General features: G+C 41.7%; 5 protein-coding genes across 7 annotated transcripts; 3 read left to right on the plus strand and 2 right to left on the minus strand.

Moving 5' to 3' along the window:
- The first annotated feature begins 236 nt into the window (after nucleotides 1–236).
- LOC139770556 (uncharacterized) lies at nucleotides 237–3,678 on the plus strand. 2 transcript variants are annotated; one of them, XM_071702579.1, is made up of 7 exons: nucleotides 237–799; nucleotides 914–1,201; nucleotides 1,405–1,516; nucleotides 1,623–1,965; nucleotides 2,092–2,294; nucleotides 2,477–2,668; nucleotides 3,401–3,678. In XM_071702579.1, the coding sequence occupies exons 1-7, from the start codon at nucleotides 414–416 to the stop codon at nucleotides 3,656–3,658; spliced, it is 1,782 nt and encodes a 593-aa protein (XP_071558680.1). In that variant the 5' UTR covers nucleotides 237–413; the 3' UTR covers nucleotides 3,659–3,678. The 2 variants fall into 2 exon arrangements, with proteins under 2 accessions (XP_071558680.1, XP_071558681.1); XM_071702580.1 differs by having other exon boundaries at nucleotides 240–799; nucleotides 2,092–2,261.
- Nucleotides 3,679–3,952: 274 nt separating this feature from the next.
- Nucleotides 3,953–7,312, minus strand: LOC139770558 (protein SHQ1 homolog). Of its 2 annotated transcripts, XM_071702584.1 has the most exons (9): nucleotides 6,863–7,312; nucleotides 6,599–6,789; nucleotides 6,349–6,512; nucleotides 5,864–6,265; nucleotides 5,657–5,780; nucleotides 5,415–5,578; nucleotides 5,119–5,273; nucleotides 4,997–5,041; nucleotides 3,953–4,508 (listed from the first exon to the last, which is right to left on the minus strand). In XM_071702584.1, the coding sequence occupies exons 1-9, from the start codon at nucleotides 7,003–7,005 to the stop codon at nucleotides 4,385–4,387; spliced, it is 1,512 nt and encodes a 503-aa protein (XP_071558685.1). In that variant the 5' UTR covers nucleotides 7,006–7,312; the 3' UTR covers nucleotides 3,953–4,384. The 2 variants fall into 2 exon arrangements, with proteins under 2 accessions (XP_071558685.1, XP_071558686.1); XM_071702585.1 differs by lacking the exon at nucleotides 4,997–5,041 and having other exon boundaries at nucleotides 6,863–7,310.
- A 46-nt stretch (nucleotides 7,313–7,358) lies between these two features.
- Nucleotides 7,359–9,987, plus strand: LOC139770568 (serine/threonine-protein phosphatase Pgam5, mitochondrial-like). The gene is made up of 5 exons (XM_071702600.1): nucleotides 7,359–7,672; nucleotides 8,014–8,192; nucleotides 8,931–9,145; nucleotides 9,259–9,389; nucleotides 9,475–9,987. Exons 1-5 carry the CDS (start codon nucleotides 7,503–7,505, stop codon nucleotides 9,623–9,625), a joined length of 846 nt encoding a protein of 281 aa, XP_071558701.1. The 5' UTR covers nucleotides 7,359–7,502; the 3' UTR covers nucleotides 9,626–9,987.
- LOC139770563 (uncharacterized) lies at nucleotides 9,902–11,734 on the minus strand. The gene is made up of 2 exons (XM_071702592.1): nucleotides 11,448–11,734; nucleotides 9,902–11,357 (listed from the first exon to the last, which is right to left on the minus strand). The coding sequence occupies exons 1-2, from the start codon at nucleotides 11,459–11,461 to the stop codon at nucleotides 10,217–10,219; spliced, it is 1,155 nt and encodes a 384-aa protein (XP_071558693.1). The 5' UTR covers nucleotides 11,462–11,734; the 3' UTR covers nucleotides 9,902–10,216.
- Nucleotides 11,735–11,852: 118 nt separating this feature from the next.
- Svr (Carboxypeptidase D svr) lies at nucleotides 11,853–22,151 on the plus strand. The gene is made up of 15 exons (XM_071702548.1): nucleotides 11,853–12,514; nucleotides 12,588–12,832; nucleotides 12,942–13,097; nucleotides 13,292–13,467; nucleotides 13,553–13,700; nucleotides 13,807–13,904; nucleotides 15,829–16,328; nucleotides 16,737–17,213; nucleotides 17,305–17,579; nucleotides 17,830–18,004; nucleotides 18,071–18,450; nucleotides 18,515–18,656; nucleotides 18,738–20,214; nucleotides 20,293–20,466; nucleotides 20,566–22,151. The coding sequence occupies exons 1-15, from the start codon at nucleotides 12,047–12,049 to the stop codon at nucleotides 20,694–20,696; spliced, it is 5,022 nt and encodes a 1,673-aa protein (XP_071558649.1). The 5' UTR covers nucleotides 11,853–12,046; the 3' UTR covers nucleotides 20,697–22,151.
- The last annotated feature ends 156 nt before the right edge of the window (nucleotides 22,152–22,307 follow it).

Here is a 22,307-nt window from a genome sequence, read left to right on the forward strand (position 1 = left end):
ATTATATCTCCAGCGACACGTGCCGTGCGTTTCTCCCGCGCGCGCGCTCGTTATCTCCCTCTTTTTCACCAGCGTAAAAAGATATTTATATGTATGAGGGTTTTCGTGTCGCGTATGGGAGGGATGTTTCACGGCACGCGGCGGCAGAAAAACGGCCGCAGTTTCCGCGCGACCCGTATGTGTATCGCGTCGACGCGATTCCGGGTCAATTCCGGGTCAATCTCTCGGCTGGTCGCGCGCGCCGATGTATACATGTCACACGCGCACACGTGCGCGTTATACTGTACGTAAATGCACGATAATCTGCGCCGTCTTCCCGTCGAAACACGTATATTATCTCGTTACTATCGCCCCCGCTGTTGGGGACCCGCGATACCAAAGTATTTTAAGTATTCCTCCTTTATCGCGTTCAGATGAATCACTTTCTGTTCGGTCGCGGTCCGGCTGAACCACGAGCCAGCATATTCCCGTCTCGAGGAACCGAACGATGGTCCGTTAAAAAAAGTCATCGCGATCAGTGGTGTGCCATGTTAGCAGCCGTGAAGATCGCGTTATTCGTGGTCGCGCTCTTCTTCGTGAGTTTCGTGGAAGCGAAGTATGGTTTTTTCTCGCGCGTCCTCCGATCGAGTTCATCGAGCGACGATCAGTCGTGGGACCTATCTAGCGCATGGGAGCGCCGAGAGGATCGGTACTTGGAGCAGTGTCGTTTCGTCGACGAATGGAAGGAGCATCTCGGCTATGTGAGCGTGCTGGCCTTCCTGGACCCGGCCTGGCATTACAGCTTCCGACAGGCGGTCATGTAAGCTCGCTAAAATCGCGACGCATCGAAGAGAAGATCCACGCTTCTTCTCCTTCCTTTCCTCTTTTTCAATTCTTTATATTATTTTTATTTCTCCATTAATTGAGCCCACAGGCTGGAGCTGCTGAGCTTGCGTTTGCGGAAGTCCGGCTTCCCGGACATACGGTTCTTCGTGATAACCCCGCCTTCCGACTCAATGGAGAACGAGAGGAGCGAGGACGATCTCGAGATTGAGGTGTGGCGGCAGATTGAAGCGAAGCACAGCTTCGATATGGAGAGCCTCGTAAACCATGACCTTCTCAAGAGTAACGAATCGGGGATCATCTACCTGCAGAACGATCCGCAGTCTCGTTTGTGGGAAAGGTTCGGCGCGTCGAGGGACCAAGTGATCACCATCGATCGGTGAGAAAAAGAGAAAAGAGAGCGATCTGAGAGAAGCCGACGAGTCTATTAATGTCATTATATTATATTTGCCTGGAACACGCGCAGAGATTGATTCTCGCACCGTCGCTTTCTCGGATCTATCTGTGAGAAGAAATAAGCGCGTCCTTGTAGACAATTTAATAACATTAGTGATACCGAAATAGATATTGACATGATTTTAGATGCGGGAAGTTGACATACGACGTGATAATGCCGTGGAGTATCCTGTTCTTTCCTTACGTGAAAGGGGCTATACTGTCCACGTACGAGGAGGACCCGTGCGGCGGATGTGACGTGAGTGCATTTATATATATATATATATATATATATATATATAACACTTATTTCTCGAGATACAATATTGTAGTTCACGTAACATGGGTAATAATCGTCGGAATAGTTTCAGCCCACCATCCAACAAGCACCGAGTTACGAGGAGCAATTAACAAAGGTCACCGGCGAAGAAAAAGCAAATCCGCAGCATAGTAAGACCGACGCTAACATTGATGCAATCTGGACCACCGAGAGTCTGGAGGACGCCATTCTGCGCCACGACTCGGAATTCGAGTCGTCGGAAGAGGGGCGCGAGGCGAGCACTACATCCTCCATCCCCCTCGAGGAGGTCACGAACGATACCGATCATCCAATTGTCTCGATAGAATCGCCAACAGAGTCCACGACTTATCGGTACAATACTGACAAAACTGAGTCTCGATTCGACGAGGGTGGTTCGGACTTGGAAGGTACACGAAAATATCGGATTTTCGGAAAAGGGATTTATCCAGCACAATGATTCGATAGTTCAGGCGATAATGACGATCAACGACCTTGTGTTAATTGTCTTAATTATTCTAACAAATTATTTGCAGATAGGAACACGACGGAAAACACCGAGAATTTCGGGGATGACGTATTTTTACCGTTACGCATAATTCTGTACGCGCCACACGTACATAAAAACGGCGAGAAGACGAAGAAGGACTCGCACTTGATCCTCACGGTCGGCGATCCTGGCTTTCATGGACATCTCGATTCTGAGGTAGACGTCGCATCACCGACGGATTCGTGGCGGGTATTAATTGACACCTATCGCGTTTCCATTAATTTAATTTAGTCCATTGTGTCTTAGTTACGCGCGCTTTACTTGGGATGTTTCTTTATCATGTCTATCGTGACAGTCGAGAAAAGAATTAATTTTTTTGATTATTCTTAGATTTTAGATAATTGATATTAAAATTTCTCGTGAATTTTAAGGGCGCCGATTCTAACGTAGCAAGCTCCGAAGAATGGAGAACGACGGAAACAGACGTTAATCAGAATTATACGTTCGACAAAGATGAAAGCCCAGGATTGTACGGCGAAGTGGCGGAGTATTGGAGGAACTACGAATACAGCGATATCATTGACAGAAACGAAACGTTTAACGATACTTACAATAACTCTACGGTAATCACCAACACGCATTCGTTTTATAAATCCATCGTGTAAATTTTTGTCCACTATTCATAATTATTGTCATACGTCATCGCCGAAATCCTCGGTGTTTTCCGGTGTCGTGTTCCTATCTGCAAATAATGATTTGTTAGAATAATTAAGACAATTAATACAAGGGCGTTGATTGTCATTATCGCCTGAACGACCGAATCGTTGTGCTGAATAGACCCCTTTCCCGAAGTCCGATATTTTCGCGTACCTTGCGAGTCCGAACCACCCTCGTCGAGACTCAGTTTTGTCAGTATTGTACCGATAAGTCGTGAACTCCGTTGGCGATTCTGTCGAGACAATTTGATGATCGGTATTGTTCGTGACCTCCTCGAGGGGGATGGAGGATACAGTGCTCGCCTCGCACCCCTCTTCCGATGACGATTCGTGGCGCAGAATGGCGTCCTCCAGACTCTCGGTGGTCCAGATTGCATCAATGTTAGCGGTCTTACTCTGCTCCGGATTTGCTTTTTCCTCGCCAGTGACCTTCGTTAATTGCTCCTCGTGACTCGGTGCTCGATGAATGGTGGGCTGAAATTATTCCGACGATTATTACCCATGTTACGTGAACTACAATATTGTATCTTGAGAAATAAGTGTTACATATTTAAAAAATGCACTTACGTGCATTTTTAACAGCGCATCAATTTAATTTTGACATTTTATATTTAACGTTAAAATAAATTTAACCTTTAGGAGCATCTTACTAATGTCAACAACCACACGAAGAGTTTCTCGAAACCGGAAGAAAGCTACTCGGTTGCGAGTGTTACGGAAGGTCCGAATGTTGAGAGGTCCACTGATTCACAGAATATTGTTGGATCAAGCACGATGGAGTCCTCGAGGCCGAATAACATGAATAATCAGGTCGATAGGGAAGAAGAGCAAGACAAATTAATAACTGAACATTATAAAAAACTTTTACCTTGGCTCGATTATAGATTAAGCAAATAAATCATTATATCTTTGTTTAATGGCATCTTGTTAATGAGAATACATCTCCTGTGTTAATACACTTCCATATTCAAGTACCATCAGAATCCGGAAATTTCTGCCCGATCACTTAAAAAGGATATTTTCGTTAATTAGAATAATTAGATACTGAATAGATGACAAATTTTTAGTGCTTCGATTTTGATTTAGATTTGACCGAACAAAGGCTATTTAACTCGAATATTTATAACATTTATGGAACAGAAATACTTACTATCTCAAATTAATCACAGGTCGAATAAATAAATCTCAACGTTTCTTAAAAAATATTATTTTATTAATGAGAACATGTTGATTTTATGTTATTTTTATAACAGGTCGTATATATAATATAAAAAATTATATAATATCTAGCTTTCACAAACATATACCTATATATATACCTATATATACACATTTGTTAATGCAATACATATACATTTATTAATTTTATCAGTACCTACACTGTATTGGGAAGATTATTTTTAAACATCACAAAACGAGATTTTCATATATATACAACGCGAAACATACGCACATAAATGTAAAATAATGTACGTAAATATTTAGAAAACAACAACAGCGTATTACTATCCCTTATTAGTAAATTAAGCATATAAAATATTATATGCTTATGGAGAAGTCGATGTTTAATTCAAATTACTTTACATCACATGATTATTCATTGGGGCCATCAATTTTTCCCATTCATTTGGGCTCGTCATCTAGGTCGTCAGAATCTAGACTACTACTGCTACTACTACTGCTGCTTGACGTATTGCTATCAGAATCCGTGTCACTGCTATCCGTTGAACTTGAACTGCTCGATAATCTGCATTTATATTCAACAATTTAAAAAAGTTGGAAATGCGTTGAAGTAATCAGTATTATAAAATGTTTTAATCATGCATATTATTCGGTTATTAAAACTGTTCATCATTCCCAGGATTATTATCCGGATATTTAAAAACGCGAACTCAGGTTCAAATACCATTTGGATCCAAAAATTTTAGGCCAATTATTCAATACAAAAATTTTCATAAATTTCTAGTTGAGTAACAGATATATTGTAAGTTTGAAATGTTTTTGGCTTTGTGGATACAATGAAAATTTATTTCCAAAAATCCAAACAGTATAGTTATATACAGTGGATATTTTATACAATATGTAATAAAAGAAGTTAGGCATTATATATATATGTTACATCAAAATACCCAGTAAGTTAAAATACATAGAAACGAATAATACAAATGCCCATTATATACAGATGTGTTAAACAGCGACTGTTAACAATCAAGCTAGATATATGAAAATACTTACAAATATTTAAAAAATTTTTGGTTAACATGGTATACATTCTTTGGCCTTCAAAACAAAATTATACAGAATATGTAGAATATTACCAAAGTAAGAAAGTAACGGAGCAATGATTTTCGACTCACCTTTCCTGCGTGCTACCATTCAGAGACATTTGCTCAACGTTGTCGGTAATTTTGTGAATAGTATTTTCTATAACAAAATCTTCTTCTTGAACAGAATAAGTTGCCACTTCCAGTTCTATTAAATCTAATCCCATATTTGCTTTGTTTGGATGTATCTATATAAAGTAATAAAAATTTTAATAGGCAGGTAACGCGTGGCCGTGTAAAAGTGATCGATATGTAATCGGTGGATCTCGGATTCAATCTCGATCTTCTTATCTCATATATTGCTTTTAAAGAATTTTAAGGGTACTTACTTCACTTAATGCAGAATGAAGCGATTCTATCAATGATTCAGGTAACGTTTGCAACCAAACTAAAAAATCCTTTACATACAATTGGTTCAGTATGTATCTCGGTTCGTATGAATTATTGAACAGGCTATGTATTTCGCAGAAGCGTTTAACGATGTATTTCCTTCCTACGCGTGAAAATGTTTGAGGTAATAAAAGATTATAAATAGATAGACGGACATTTTGACGTCTCAATTTATACCGACCTAATGATAGAACGTTTTTAACGTCTTCAAATACTTTAATAGAAAGTTCCCAATTTCTGTAAAGTGGATAACAAAGCGACCTTCGAATGCACGCCGTTATAACTTCATCCAAAGAAGTGAAATTCTGAAAACATTTGATAGAAGTTAAATTTCGTTCGCGCTCTCTTTTCTTTCGGCTAAAAGCGCTTCGCCAATTGATAAACATACTTGGAACCAACATAAAGTAGAACTCAGTTTATTAATGGTCCAGCTGCTTTCCGTAGTGTTTTCTCCTAACGTAGTTCGATGATTATAACAACTAGCGTATAAGATGTCGACAACATTTAAACATAATTTTTGTACATCTTCAGAGCTTAATAAATATTCTTTGTTTGGAAGTTCTTTTAACAGATCGCTCTCAGCTTCGCTGAAGGCAACTTGATCTTTCTGTAACGCGTCCCATTCCGCCGTATATGTTATGTATGGCTTGCATTCCGGCTGCACGAGATCTGCCATATAATGTTCTTCGGAGAAATCACTTAATTCACGCTGTTCCCGCCGAGTTTTCCTTTCTACCTCGGGAGTTGCATCGGGCGCAGGAAGATCTATTATCTCCTTGATCCATGCTGCCTAAATATAGGGAGGAATCACAAATCATATATGCACTTATGATAGAGTTCATTAATATCGAAAAACATATTGCAAAGACGTACCTCAAAGGCAGTTAAACTTCCCGATATTTTATTAGCAAAACCATACTTCGGGGAGTTTATAAGAAGTGCCTCCGTTTCTACAAAATTGTCCTGAGGTACAAACCAGTTGTTTCCAGAACCGTCTACGGCATTGTTTATGTCCGCTGAAGCCGCGGATGGATTACCTAAGATTGTAAAAGAGATATTATACACCAGTAATGACACACATAATTGTATACGACACTTTCATATTATTATTCTTGTAACTTGCCGATCACTTCGATGTTAGGTATGACAGTGCTCTTGTTCTTCGACGGTGCCAGAAGAGTCGTTATCATCTCCAAGTTCTCAAAGTGCTCCCCTTTGTTCACCTTGGAGAAACGCAAGGTAAAATCACCCTTCTCGCAGTCGTAGGCGCCGGAGGACGAGTCGTTCTCCTCTATCTCGCCCGGCAGCTGCAGTCTGCAAGGAGTCGTTCGTCGAACATATTCGGGAACACATTCTGGAGATCCGCGAGCTCTCGCCAATGCCTCACCTGAGATAATACGGGGTGGAATAAAAGCGGAAGTCCGTCCCGTCGACGGATGCCTCCGCGTCTTTGATATTCGCGTAGGGAGCGTGGATGATTATCGTCACCTCCTCGTCGGTCTGCGTGATCTCGAAGCGTGGAGTCAGCATCGCGTTTCCTTTCCTTCCCGGAGTGTTGCGAAACTTATTTATATTTGGACACCCCCGTCTTGCACAACGCGCGAGCGAATATAGCCGACGGACAAATCGGCGTGCGAGCGGTGCGAGAGGAAGAACCTTTGTTCACAACGGGACGCGTTGACCCACGTGGCCGCGGATTCGATCTGTCCGATCCTCAATCCTGGCGAACACGCGTGCCTAAAGTCAACAACAACACTGGCGAGTGGCGACTGGCGACGCGACCGACTCGACACTCTCGACAGATCGAACCAGATCGAACGAGAGACGACAGGAAGCGACGGATCCTGCGCCCGGAAGTGGCATTTGGCAAACCAGTCGTGACGAACAGTGACGAAAGGGTTGGGTTCACGTTGGGTTAGGTCACCGCTACCGCTCGAGAGAGTGACGTTCTGACGTTTCTGTTTCGGCGTTTTTCTTCTCGGTTCTCCTTGACTCCTTCGCGCTCTCTTCGCGTGCACGTCGTGAAGATGCCGTCCGTTTCGCAGCTGCAGAAGTGGGCCCTCGGACTCGGCGCGGTGAGCGGCGCGTTATTGTATTACTACAACGCGCAACACGGCAACACGAGCCCGATGCACGTCCACAACTCCTGGACGACGAATTACACACCCTCGGTGAAGTGGGACCACAACTGGGACAGGTGACCTATCTCCCCCCCCCCCCCCCCGTTGAAGATCCGTTCGTTTTCCCATCCGAAAAGTTTACTTTCCCAACGGAAAGTGAACTCGACTGACTCAACCGGCAGTAACCGGCAGGATAGCCGTACAATTCATTCTTCCTGATTTAATCCTTTTTTGCCGTATACTGAATAAAATATTAATAATTCCGTCCCTAAATAAAGTCGCATTTGATTGAAATAAGTGTTAACAAAATGATACGGTTATCACTTCATAAGTTAATCACTGATTGATCAGAGTTTGGTCAAAGTCCGTCTCTTTCGAAAGCAAAAGAGAGAAAAGGTTGTGACGTTTGTGTTTGCAGACGAGATCCAAAGAGTTTGGTGATGCCGATGAAGATAAACAACGAGAACGACGAGAACAAGTACAACGAAAAGTTTGAGACGAAGAAAGCGAAGGCTGTGCGACACATACTCTTGATTCGCCATGGGCAATATCACACGGAGGGAAAGACGGACGCCGAGAGAGTGCTGACCGAACTTGGTATGCCTGACGAGCATTAAAATTAACGTAGTTGTCCCAATAGTTGTCTTCACGTGCCATGATTTCTCTTATTTTCGACACGTATCACATCTCGAGATCCTTACTCTCCTCGCATAATCTGAAGCACGTCCCTTGTTGAGGTCCCTCTCCTAATTTTTAGCGCTGCTTGTTTAATGGACTTCGCATATTTATTTCGTACTGATGGAGTTTTGTATTTGCATATAGGTCTCGGGTTAAAGCTCCTGGAGGTGCACAATAATTTGTCACCATAACCGGCAAACCACACAATTTCCGAAGAGAATGTTATATACGAATTCTACTGCTATAGCATTCCCTAGGTGTTGCTACTAGGATAATACGCTTTCTATCTACTCGCATCTTCCATGACGTTGCATTGGAAGATGGCTAATAAGTTGTCTTGCGATAAGTATGTAACAATTCGTGATACCAGTATGTTTTGTTCCATCGTCGCATATATCGAGAATTAACACGTTACGCTATGCTAAAACTAGCGATATTTCTGAAAGTGTAATACCAATATTCTTTCAGTGCCTGCTATTTATTTTTTCTAAAGGGGCTCGCAGCTTATGACGCAAATTATTGTGTGCAACTGGACTTTTTGTTTAATTTCTTTCTCTTTACGTTTCCCTAATTTCATGCTTATTTCGTGTAAACCTTTACGACATATAAGCGCATACATATGACTTGTCAAACTGTATTTACTTTGTTACTATAAAGGCAGGAAACAGGCTGAAACAACGGGGAAGAGGCTAGCGGAATTAAACTTGCCTTACTCATTGATAGTAAGATCTACAATGACGCGCGCCCTGGAAACTTCCAAAATTATAGAAAAGAATCTTATAAATGTGCCAGTTGAGGACGACAGTCTGTTAATCGAAGGTGCGCCTATACCTCCGGAGCCACCTATTGGTCAGTGGAAGTCTGAGAAACATGTGAGTAGAATATAAACTGATCGTTGTGTTTGCATTATCGAATATACCGAAAAGATTTTAAGATTAGAATTCTCGCAACGCATAACAATTCGCGCGATCTACGTTTATTCTAGTTCTTCCAAGATGGACCTAGAATAGAAGCGGCATTTAGAAAATATTTCCACCGTGCGGATCCCAGTCAGGCTCACGATTCTTACACCGTTCTTGTATGCCATGCAAACGTCATCAGATATTTCGTTTGTCGGTAAGACTTTTTCTTTTATTACATTGTTCAAACTTAACAATATTCTTTCTATCGTGTACATATATCTTTCGATTTCTTTTTCAAGGGCGTTACAATTTCCACCGGAAGCATGGCTACGGATAGGCTTGAAACATGCAAGTATCACTTGGCTCTGCGTTCTTCCCAGCGGTAGAGTTACTCTCTATAGTCTAGGAGATACAGGACACATGCTACCGCAAAATATAACTTCTAGCTAAAAATATATGACTTGTATGCAACATACAGATATATAAGTAATATATCATCGACAAGCATATCGACACGTACATCGAGACTGCGTTCCACAAGATGTACAAATCGACCTCGTATTATTTTCTTATCGCAAAAATAATTAGCTTTTTACATGGCTTTCATCTTGGACGTAATTGCATGCAATTGTACAGATGAGCGGAGAAAAAGCTGATTGCCTGAAAATAGTATTTTAAAGTAATATGTATGTGAAGAAATGAATGACTAAATGACATTTAGAAAAGTGTTGTTTATACTCGTGCATTTGAGTGTATATATTTTCTTCTTAGCTGTAATATCTACTTAAATTAAAAAAATTGTCGTCTGAGCATTTGGATTGTACGTATTTTTAAATACACTTGCAGTTTTCTAACGTTATAAAATAAGTATTTGTCCTTAATTTTCATTATACACATTTTTACAGTCGAAGATCACTCCACTTTTTTTGTACAATTTTAGAATAAGATCAGTATTTCCGTTATTTGATCGATATAAAAGTGAAATGGACAGTACGATATTGACGTTATATAAAAATTAACATAACTATAAATTAATTACGTCTAATTTGCTGCGGCCAGTCTTTTTGCCTTCCTTTCATAATACCTTTGTAACGCCGCTTCGAACACTGGTCCTACCGTTCTCTTTTCCCAAATGGAAGATCTATCTTTCTTTTCAACAGGTTTTTCCTTACTCTCAACTTTTTCATTTTCTGGAGTAACATTGTCTTGAGGTGTCTCAGTGTCTTTTACACTTGCGTCTCTGTCCTTGGTGTCTCCAATATTTTCGATCGTATTCCCATGGGTTTTGTCTAATTTTTGTTTCTTTTCCTCCGGCCCTTGTTCCTCTGCTTTATCAGCCTCCTTGCCCTTGTCCGGCGAAACGACGGTTTGATCTTTCTTCAACTCCTCCTTACTCGTCTCCGTTTCAGAATCAGATTCGTACGTTTCTACGACTCTTTGCCTGTATTGCCTCAGTTTTTTAGATTTTGTAACTATTCTCTGGCTCTCCTCCGTTTCGTTTGTCCTCTTATCTGCCGTTACACTTTCTTCATTTGCGCTGCTCGTCGAAGTTTTCCTTTCCCTCTGCTCGGTACTCTCCTTCGCTTTATCATCTCCATCCTCATTAGTCTCACCCTTGTAGTCAACGGTCTGTTGATATAAGTGACGGTAAAACCCTGACATGTCTCGTTGCTTCGTCACATCGCCGATAGCTTCCAATCTATTCATTTTCGCCTCCTCTTCTTCCATCTTCTTAAATTCCTCCAGCTTCGCCCTGTACGCCGACGTGACGAAACTCTCCTTGTCCGCGAACATCTCGCCCTCGGCCTCGCGTTCCTTCTGCACCATTCTCTCTATCCTGTACTCCTGCTCCTTCTTCCTTTGCTCGGCCGTTTTCAGGAGCTTCTGTATGTACTTGGACTTCTTCTCCTTCTGCCTGCTCGCGCTATCCGGCTGGCCCTTGCCGCGCTCCAGGTCGTCGTACACCTCGTCGTACTGGTAGATGGTCGGATCCTCCTTCAGGGCCTTCTGTATGTCCAGCTTCGTCTGCTTCTTCATCCTGTTCTTCTCGCTCTCCGCCTTGAGGGTCTTCCTGACCCAGTCGGGGCCGTCGTCCTCGTCGGAGGCATTGTCGTCCCCGAAAATGTTGCCGAGCTTTGGCGCCGTGCTCTGCTGTTGCTTCTTCGGCAAGATCAGGCCGTACCTTCAACATTGAATTAAAGAAACATCAAGTCGCGAATGATCGATGGTATTAAAATCCCGCGCGATACAATTAGAAGCCTTTGTTACTCACTGTTTATTAGCCATTGCCGAGCACCGTCGATGTCGATTACCGTACCGTCCTTGAATCGCGGCGAAACCTAACCTCAGTCTTCTAACTTAATCGGCAATCGACTCGCGTGAGTCATGTCACACGATCGCGGCCTTCTCGCGGGTACCGCGAATTCATAACGATCTGCCGAACGAATAAAGTCCCAAGACTATGCACTTTTAATCTTACAATTAGCCCAGGGGAAGCGATAACGTTGATAATTGCCGCGTGCCGCGCGTTATCGCCGTTTATCGCGCATGAACCAACGAGAGGGAAGAGAGAAGGACGCTCGTTCGACTCGCTCGGGTCGGGAGTCGGGATTCGGGATTGAGATTATCGGGAAAGGTGACGTTGCTCTCCCCCTCCTCGTCGACACGTCGCCCACGACGCCCACTCGTATGGCGAAATTGGCGTGCGGACGTCAGCACTGTGTATATATGCGGAAGGATTGAGGGGACGGCCCTTGATATGAGCCTCTGACAGTCTTCCCCGAGGTGAGGATACTGCCAGGAGCGCGCGCGAGGTGCTAGCGAGGAATTGTCCAAGAGGAGCGCGCGCGAGAAAGTAAAACGGCCCCGCAAATGGACGGCCTACGTCGCGGTGTCGTCGTCCTCGCGCTCGTCTGCGCCGCGGTCGCCCTGGCGAACGGCTACGCGCTGAACGCCGCCGACGAGGACGCTGCGCGGGACGGCGACTACGTCACCACGTCCTACACGCACTACGAGGACCTGCGACGACTGTTCGATTCCCTGGCGCAACGATATCCGCACCTCGCGCGGGTGTTCTCCATCGGGAAGTCGGTGGATGGCCGGGACCTCCTCGTCCTCGAGATCTCGGAGAATGTCGGCCGGCGCAGCCTCGGCGAGCCCATGGTCAAGCTCGTCGCCAATATGCACGGCGACGAGGTCGTGGGCAGGCAGTTGCTCATCATTCTCGGACAGTACCTCCTGGACCGCTACGGCAAGGACGATCGCATCACTCGGCTGGTGAGCCAGACGGACATCTACCTGATGCCCTCCATGAATCCGGACGGTTTCGAGAATTCGGAGGTAAGATTCCCAGCCGCGCTGTACAATCGTAGTCGCGAGGTCACGGATAATTTGAGACGTTCTTGCGTTTCAGGAGGGTAAATGCGAGTCCAAGGATGACTTTTCGGGCAGAGAGAACGCCAATCACGTCGACTTGAATCGGGACTTCCCCGATCAGTTCGACAGAAGGCTCAGCCAGCTCAGGAAAGGCATCTCTATCCTGAACGGTCGCCAGAACGAAACGGTGGCTATGATGACTTGGATCGCAAACGAGCCTTTTGTGCTCTCCGGGAATCTTCACGGTGGTGCTGTAGTTGCCAGCTATCCATATGATTCTGGGTATATTATACAATCATCATTATGATAGTTGTGAACACGTTGTTAAATTGTTCTAGCTTACGTTATTGGAAGTTCTATCTGTTGTATGACGAGATATGTGTCGTTCTAGCATTCCAAAAACGTGCTGCATAGAGAGTAGAAGTCCAGACGATAATTTATTCAAGTACCTCGCCCACGTTTACGCCGACAATCATCCACAAATGCGCAGAGGTGACGCTTGTCCACCAGAGATATTCCGAAGTGGCGTTACAAATGGAGCGTATTGGTAAGAATAAGCATATTGCGTCTTTTAAAGTAAAATTTAAGATGACCGGCATTTAAAATGCAAATATCCATCGGGGATGATCAATTCTTAAAATAATCGTCACAAAACTGTTAGCTTATTATTCGCAGGAACTTAAACAAATATCCGAATGGGTTTTACAAGATTGAATTTCAAAGTTTTGAATTTGTCGACAGGTACGAAGTAATTGGTGGAATGCAGGACTACAATTATGCCCGCTCCAACGCATTTGACATAACGTTTGAGCTAAGTTGCTGTAAATATCCTCCCGGCTCGACGATACCGGAGCAGTGGCAATTAAATAAAGAATCTCTGATTAAATATTTGGAACAAGTGCATATTGGAATAAAGGGTAAGAATGTTTATATATACGTTGTTTTCATGTTGGATTAATTTTAGAAAGAGATCTTACGATCCTACCTGTCTTTCGTTTGCAGGTTTTGTACGCAGTAAGGATGGTAAACCGATCCAAAGAGCAAACGTCGTTGTGGAAGGAATAAACCATAATGTAACGACCACGTCCAATGGCGAGTATTGGCGTTTACTACTTCCAGGAACTTATTCGGTTTATGCTACTGCATGGGGGTATGTAAACGTCATAATTCTTAAACATTAACACGTAACATGTCGCGTGCCAAGCTGAAGAATATTTTTAATGTACCTGTTTCTATTATATATTTTTTCTATCTAGATACGAACCCAGCAAACCAGTAAATGTAACTGTATTAGAAGGCGCACCGATGATCCTTAACTTTACATTAAACAACAAAGAAGTATTTTATGAACAAGGTAAAAATGACATAAATTATCCACAAATGGTACCAATATCACTTTTTAACAGACTACCATTCTATGAGCTAATAGATGAGTACGATGATCAGGACTACTCATATTCGAACATTTAAATTATCTAACAGCACTGTTATCACGGCTATATTGTTTATCTAACATGTATCTTTTCGTCTAAAATGTTACAAGCTATTACTAACCACATCATTCATTTATTTGTGTCGTTTTAATAATTTTATATATTTTGTTTGTACTATAACATTAAAGTTTTTATATTAGCAAATGATTTTATTTGATATACAAATATCTTATTAAAAAAATAATTTTTTAAATATCAGTTTTCGTTACTTGTTTTTTAGTAAATTTTTTGTTTTGTTTTAGCGAATTAATGTTGTGAAATTCGGATGTACGCATCTTTAATAATTTGTGACTGCAGAATCTCTTATTTGTTTCCTGACATATTGCGACATCGCATTCTTTATTATTTAATAAGATTTTAAGACATTAGACTTATAATTATACATATATATATATACACAAGGTATGGAGAAATGAATCTCACTAACTTCATATGGCAGAGAAAAGGAATAAGGATTTTAAATATATTTTTCTCATAGTTTATACGTGAATAAATAAGGAAAATATTTTAACTATATTCCAGTTTGTGGCAGAAGGCATATATTTTACTATTGTACTTATATGTGTTTAATCTTAATATTGTCTTATTCAAATTTATTTCTTTGTAAACATATTTTACATATTATATGTAAACAAACATTCCGCGATTGCATTTAAAATTTGTACGAACAAAAATTTACATGAAATTATGCACATTATTAACAGAGACACAAATAATGCCCTGTCTGCAGATTGGAAAGTAGTATATTATATCAATATGCAAACAAGAACAAAACCGATCAAACATATCTTTACAGATAATACCTATTACATTATAGACTATGTATATTTAGAATCAGATTGAAATTTTTACATGGTTATAAATTGTTTACATTATATTTCATAATTTATATTTCCTTTATACATATGTACTTACAAGCACAAGAAACAATGAACTGCCTATTTTTCCTTTAATGGAAAATAGGTAAATCGTTAGATAATTATTAATAGAATTATTTTTTATTATTAATATTATTAGACAAATTACAGAGTAGATATAGATGTTGCTAATATATTGATATGTGTACAAATGTAAGTGAAGCTTTTTTGAGGTACTTATTTTTTTTATTGATATTTTATTTTTTGTTTTCAACGAGATTAACTGAAAGGATAGATTTTGGCCAAAATTCTGTAAATGATGTTTGGAAGCAAAATACGCATGACAATACAAAACGTTTTGTCTACCTTATTTCGTGCAAGGCAACTGCAAGTATACAAAACAAAAGAAAAAAAAAGAAACAGATGTACTGTGTTTTACATGTACCATGTGAGATACATAGTACTGCCAATACCCATTCTATTGTATCGGGAACTATACTAATGTAGATCTCTATGTGAGGACACGTCACAGTGGCCGATATATCATATAATCTGTATAACAATGTATGTTCCAATATTTTCCTTACAAGCATGTATTGTTCAGAACTAGAAATAAAAGTATTGTTTTCGTCTTGAGCAATGAATAATTTACTCAATACTTATATCCTTTTCCTCTCAGTGTCGACCACGTATATTATTATTTATTATATACACGTATTATTTTTACACACAACTGATAATTTTATCTCATCCTTTTCGTTTTCTCTGTACCTTGTGTTTTTGTGACATATCCATCTCTTGTTTCTGTTGTTTTACGTTGTTATTTATAATTTTAAATCTGTGCGATTACATACTGGCGCATTTCGACGATCGTTTCTCTGAAAACTTTGCGTTCGATTTTGACAACAATCATGATTGTGCGATACAGGAGAAGGTACGGTCGACGAAGTGATAAGACCCGTCGACAAGTATGGCTTTTATCACCCCGTGGAGTTCAAGCATCACAACTACGTCGCGATGGAGAGGTATCTGAAGGAGCTGACCGCGAGTTATCCCAGTATTACGAGGCTCTACAGCATAGGGTCTTCCGTACAAGGCCGCGAGCTGTACGTTGTGGAAATCACGAAGAGTCCCGGCGTTCACCATCCTGAGAAACCGGAGGTGAAATACGTCGGAAATATGCATGGGAACGAGGTGGTCGGCAGAGAAATGCTGCTGCTACTGCTGAGATATCTCTGTGAGAACTACGGCACCGATGAGAGGGCCACGCGGATAGTGGACACCGTCAGGCTCCACGTGTTACCGAGCATGAACCCCGACGGATACGAGGTCTCCAAGGAAGGTGACGTTTACGGGGCGAAAGGCAGAGCGAACGCGAAGGGTGTAGACCTCAATAGAAACTTTCCCGATCAGTACGAAATCAATGATGTACGTTCTCCCGATATATTTTCTTACATTTACATCACATATGTTTGCTGATTTATTTATTATCTCATTATTTCGATATATCAATTATTTATCTCATTTCGATGAGTGATACTTTAAAGAGGAGAGAGTGACGTATAAATTATCACTTAACTTTTTACGTAATTGCTTTGAATGGAGAATAAAATAGATTATTTAAGCTTAATTTTTTTTAATTATAATAAATTTAAATGTATGCTCGGAATACTCGCCTTTCTCTGTAAAGCTATGATATAAAGTTCATATGATATTTTCTTTTCGTTTTAGATTCTAGATTCACTTCGATTATCGACATACAATTACGAATCCATGCTGCGTATCACTTAACGATTTGTACAGTTAACACCGCGCTTATTCAATAATATTTTTCAGCTTAATCGGCACCAGGAACCCGAGACCAAAGTGGTGATGGATTGGATAGCGAGAATCCCGTTTGTGCTTTCTGCTAATCTTCACGGAGGAGCGTTGGTTGCGAATTACCCTTATGACGATGGACCGGAGGACTTGGCGTCCAACGTCGCGAATCCAAGTCCGGACGATGATGTTTTCCGGATGCTGGCGAAAACGTACTCCAACGCTCATCCCCGCATGCACCTAGGCCAGCCGTGTCCGCCGATAGTGAACGATCCCTATGGCATGAAGACGCTCCTCGAGGAACGTTTCTCGGAAGGTATAACGAACGGCGCGCGTTGGTACTCCGTGCCTGGCGGTATGCAGGATTACAATTACTTGCACAGCAACGATTTCGAGATTACCTTGGAAGTCGGATGCATCAAGTTCCCGAACGCCAGCGACTTGCCGAATTACTGGCTGGAGAACAGGGAGCCTCTTTTGCGTTTCATCGAAATGGTATAGCTTTTTAGCAGAAGCGAATAGTCGGAGAAACATACGTGTGATCATAGCGGCCAATTTTTATCTTCTTCACGTTTCTTTCCCGCAGTCTCGCAAAGGTATACACGGCATGGTGGGTTCATCCATCGGCACCCCTATACCCCATGCAAAGATCTCGGTCGAAGGTATAAAGCACGATATTTATACTGCCGAAAAGGGTGATTATTGGCGCATATTGCTACCAGGACGATATAACGTAACTGTCAGCGCAGTGGGATACGAAACACTCACGCAAAGTGTCGTCGTACCGTCGTATGACGAAAATGTCGGGGATGGAGAAGTAACTCTGGACTTTACGTTAATGCGTGACGACCCTCAGCACTGGTATGATTACATATTACAATTCCAAACGCACTCTGCGATCTGATCGCGCAATATGAAATTGTACTTAATAAGGAAGGCTGGACAGAGTAACTTCACGAATAGACTTCTTAAATGACTTTTCGAAATATGTTTCTCGCTCGGATCTGGCCCACGAAGATGACTCAAGTGGTTATATTTTATTGTTTAACATTTGCTTCTTGGCGTGTAAAAGATATAAGAATTAATTATTTATATGAATATCTGCTTATAGGTCATCTGCATATGATTTTCGATTGATGGTGAACTTGCAGAATGGTTATTTAAAAAATTCTGACTTGAGCGCTAGATTCAGCCAGTTGGAAAGTCATCAGCCCGACACCGCAGAATTTATAGCTGGTGATTCGTTGATCAGCATGGCCATTCATTCGCTGAAAATCACGCATAATGTGAGTTTTAATAAACATATCACCCATTATATTGTTCTGTATTTAACTTAAAATCGCGCTTTCCAGATGGGATCACCCGATGAGAATAAATTTCGCATCGCATTGGTGGGAGGGTTGTTCGCCTCCCAGCCGGCGGGTAGGGAGATTCTATTACGTTTGGCGACGCATATACTTATGGGAAATCAAATTGGTAATCCGCCTATCCAGAGGCTACTGGACGACGCTATGCTGCATTTTATTCCCGGCGTCGATCTAGGATTCGACAACATAGAAGAGAGTAATGATTGCAATCCTGTAGTCAAGGACGAAATAGGAGAGAAGTTGTTATTAGAGAACACTGATGCGTCTAAACAAATGGATAAAGTTACGGATGCATTCAAGAGACTGTTACGGACTGAAAATTACGACGTCGTTGTGATACTGGGAGGTGGTGCCTCGCAAATCAGGTAACGCAATTTATAATTTGCGAAGAAATTTGGCGGGGGTTGCTGATCAATTTTTATCCTTCAGTTATTTGAACGACGATCTGAATACGTTTAAAACGCTCGCCGACGTTTACGAGCATTCGAGACACAACGAGATATGCAGCCAGTCGAATAACAGTACGCAACGTTTGATGAATTTCATACAGCGCACTTACGACACGCAAGTGGTAAGCATAATCTTCTTTCTTCTCCCTTATTCCTATTAAATTTTTAATTCATCACTAAACATTCGTTTTATCTGCGTGCAGATGAGCGTCAGTCTGTCGTGTTGCAAGTATCCGCGCGCGGACTCCATTCCCATCATTTGGCGCGAGAATCTGCTACCGCTTATGGAACTTGTGCAGAGTCTCGCGAGCGGAATCCGCGCGATGATAATGGACGAACACGGCGCTCCGCTTCGAGAGGCCACCGTCGAGATCGGAGGAAGAAGCTACAACGTGTCGCACAACATGGCCTACTTCAAAATGATACTGGTACCCGGCGAGTACACGTTATCGGTTTCCTGCGAGGGATACGTCAGGCAGGTGCTGAAAGTTCCTGTGCAACGGCAAAGCGTGAGGAATATCGACGTTAAGATGGTGCAGGCGCAGAGGGACACGACGCCGGCGATCGACAATCGCCGCAAGCAACCTGAGAAGCTGAGTCACGTCAACCGCGCTTTGACCAGTTTGAATGCCAAGTATCCGCGACAGACGACCTTACACAGCATCGGAAAAACCGCGAAGGGTAACGAGATTATGTGTCTAGAGATCGGTTCCAACAACGATCAGAAACAGATAGGGCGACCCGCCATCGTTTTCTCAGCCGGCATTCTACGAGCGGAACCAGCGACCGCTGGAGTGCTCCTGCACTTCGCCTCATATCTCTTGGATACTATGAGTTACATAGATGATTTCTCCATATATGTGGTTCCGGAATTCTTGCCTGATGAAAATCCCAACGAGAATCGCACTTGCTCGCCACAGTTGGAAGGCTTGCGGTTCCCGATTCACGGGAAGCTGGATGAAGAAGCGGCCACGATCACGAACTGGTTCAAGGACGTGAACGCCGTGTTGGCTGTGAATCTCAATAGCGGGTCGCGGCACATCGAGATCCCGTTCGGTCGCGATTACGGGAAGGTGCGCGAGCGAAAGTACGAAAGCGACGATGAGGATTTACTGCGACACTTGGCGTCGGTGTACGCCGACGCGAGGGCCGACAAGCTGTCCGCGAGCACGAGATGCAAACCGGACTGGCACATCGGCGTCAACAGCGTGATACACGCGGCGGCGGGAATTGGCGGAAAGAGAGGTCCGCTCTTGATGGATTACGCCTACTTCAACACGAGCACCTTGATGATAGACGTGTACGTCACCTGCTGCACCACCGATCCCTCGATCGTCGTGTGGCAGGAAAACAAGGCCAGTTTATTAGCCTGCATGCAGGAGATGAAGAAAGGCGTGAGAGGACACGTCACCAACGAGGAGGACGAACCGATCGAAAACGTCGTCCTATCTTACGACAGGTCACCGCATCTGATTAAAAACGGCAAGTCCGGCTTCTACTCGATTCTATTTCCGCCTGGGAGTCACAATATAACGGCCACAGCGTCTGGATATCACGCAGAGACCAAACTCGTCTCCACGCCCTCGTTCGAGGTGAAGAAATTCTCAAGAGTGATGTTCAAGCTCGTTCGCGACGACAGTGTCATGGGAATACCTAGACTAGTATTTATCATGATAACGGGTAAGTCAACCACGGAACGTCTAATGAAGGGACTGATAAAGATTTATAATATAAACGCAATGTGCAATCCGATTGCAGGTATGATGTGTTTCGGCATCGTCTTGTGCTCTATATGCATGTGGGCGAGGTGTCGAGCTTCGGAAGATACGGAAAAGGGCAGAAAGGGATACGCTTTCAGTTTACTGCAAGACGGCGGTAGCTTCTTCGACGACGATGAGAAGGAAATCGAAATATTCCGAAGACCGGTAGAAGGTAATTATATCAATGTGTCGTAACACTCGGTAGAGATTATCAGGAATAATCTTACGAATCTTATTGTACAAATCCTAATTTCTGCCTGTCACAATCCAGGATATACGTCAAACGACAATGAAGTTACCAGGCCGTATTTCGATGACGATAACAGTTCCGAGGATGGCAGCGATCTGGAGTTTGTTCGGCCCGAACGGGAATGGAGCGACACAATACCGAGACAGACGTGATAGTGAATGTTTTTGTATGAAATATATACGATATTGTTGCACAACACGCATGCGGTAAATTTTACAAATTTTATATAATTTAAACAAAGAGAGAAGAGGCAATGTTTGCGGGATAAAAGCAATTTTTAAGTAATGAAATTTACGAAAGTAATAATCAGGGTCCAAGCATGGAATATGTACTTATATTTTTGCTGCAATTTTTTAGAGATAATCGCGTTACTTTCTGACGATACTTACATTATTTTGTATCGTGTCAAAGTTTAAGGAGCAGAATGTAATTTTGTAGAATTCTGTGAGAAATATTACATAAATACGTAAACGTTAGAAAATTTTCCATTAGCGGTAAAATAAGACAAGCGTAGAATCTTTTTTGAATTGTTAATTTTTACAAGAGTGAATGTGGAAAGAAAATGTCAGTGCGTTCAGGAGACTATCATATTAAGGCTATACGTAATCATCACATTAAGAACAAACACGAATGTTAAAATAACGTGAGAAACATTCAGCCGTTTGTTCTCGATATTAGCTAGGATTTACTTGTACACGATGAAATTTTCCTTATTTATGTACGTAGATCGCACGGCAGCTTTAATTACGCGAATGCTGAAATCTAAGAAAAAGAAGCGCTTTCCTAACTTCTATTTCTTTTCCGAAGTAACGTAATTCCAGGGAAGTAAAGAAGTGTGACTTTTTCCGAACTACTTAGATTTCAGCGTATCTTATCACATCTGTAGCAAGCAAACGAATAATTTAGCGTTAATCATAATTTACGCAAAGATACTTCCGTACGCGGGTCATTCCATGTACTAAGAAATAATATTCGGTACTTACGATTAGCTGCCTTTTGGTACTTACTAAGATTTAGAAAATTAGAGCTGTTAATTACAATAGCTGTAAAGGAATAATTTTTAGATTATCGCAGGAGATCTTAAAACAAGTAAATCTTTCTGTTAAGCTAAACACGTTTGCATATAGAAGTTTTTACCTGTGTAAATATATCAGAAAAATTTATATCAGAATTTTGAATGAGATGAGAAAGGGGAGCAGACGCCGATAGAACCCTTTACTTGAACTGACTTTTATATCATATACAACACACAAATCAATTATGTACAGGCCTCTGTATAAATTTACAACTGATAAAAGTTATATTCCTACGATAGAGCAGTGCACGAAATTTTTCAGGTTGCTAAACGGTCCCATTGAAGAGTTTTTTTCCAATTATATAAAATGCGCAGCGAAAACGATCTTGTATTCTCTTCCATCGTGCACAAGACTGTGTTAATCGAAATTCCATGTACATACAACGAATTCTAAATTTCGTCCGTAGGATAGTCAAGAAAACATGAAAATGTAATGCTGTGTAATTCTAATCGCCTCTCAAGATTTCCAGCTTTTTCTTACATGGTATCCTATAAGCATTTTGTGAATAAACCTATTTTTTTAGTAGTAAAACACGTGATTAGTTCCATCCATTATTTAGTTAAAACTTAATTAATAAGAAGAGTGATTAGTGATTATAGTCTTCTAAGAGTAATTTCGATCAAACTCCAATTAGCATGATCAGTAGTGATCGGCAATTAATTTATCAAGCAATATCTATATTGTTTT

Source organism: Temnothorax nylanderi, unplaced genomic scaffold (genome assembly GCF_030848795.1).
Source record: "Temnothorax nylanderi isolate EJ_2023f unplaced genomic scaffold, tnyl_v1.0 TNYL_tig0031_pilon, whole genome shotgun sequence".
In the NCBI taxonomy this organism is placed as follows: Eukaryota; Metazoa; Arthropoda; class Insecta; order Hymenoptera; family Formicidae; genus Temnothorax; species Temnothorax nylanderi.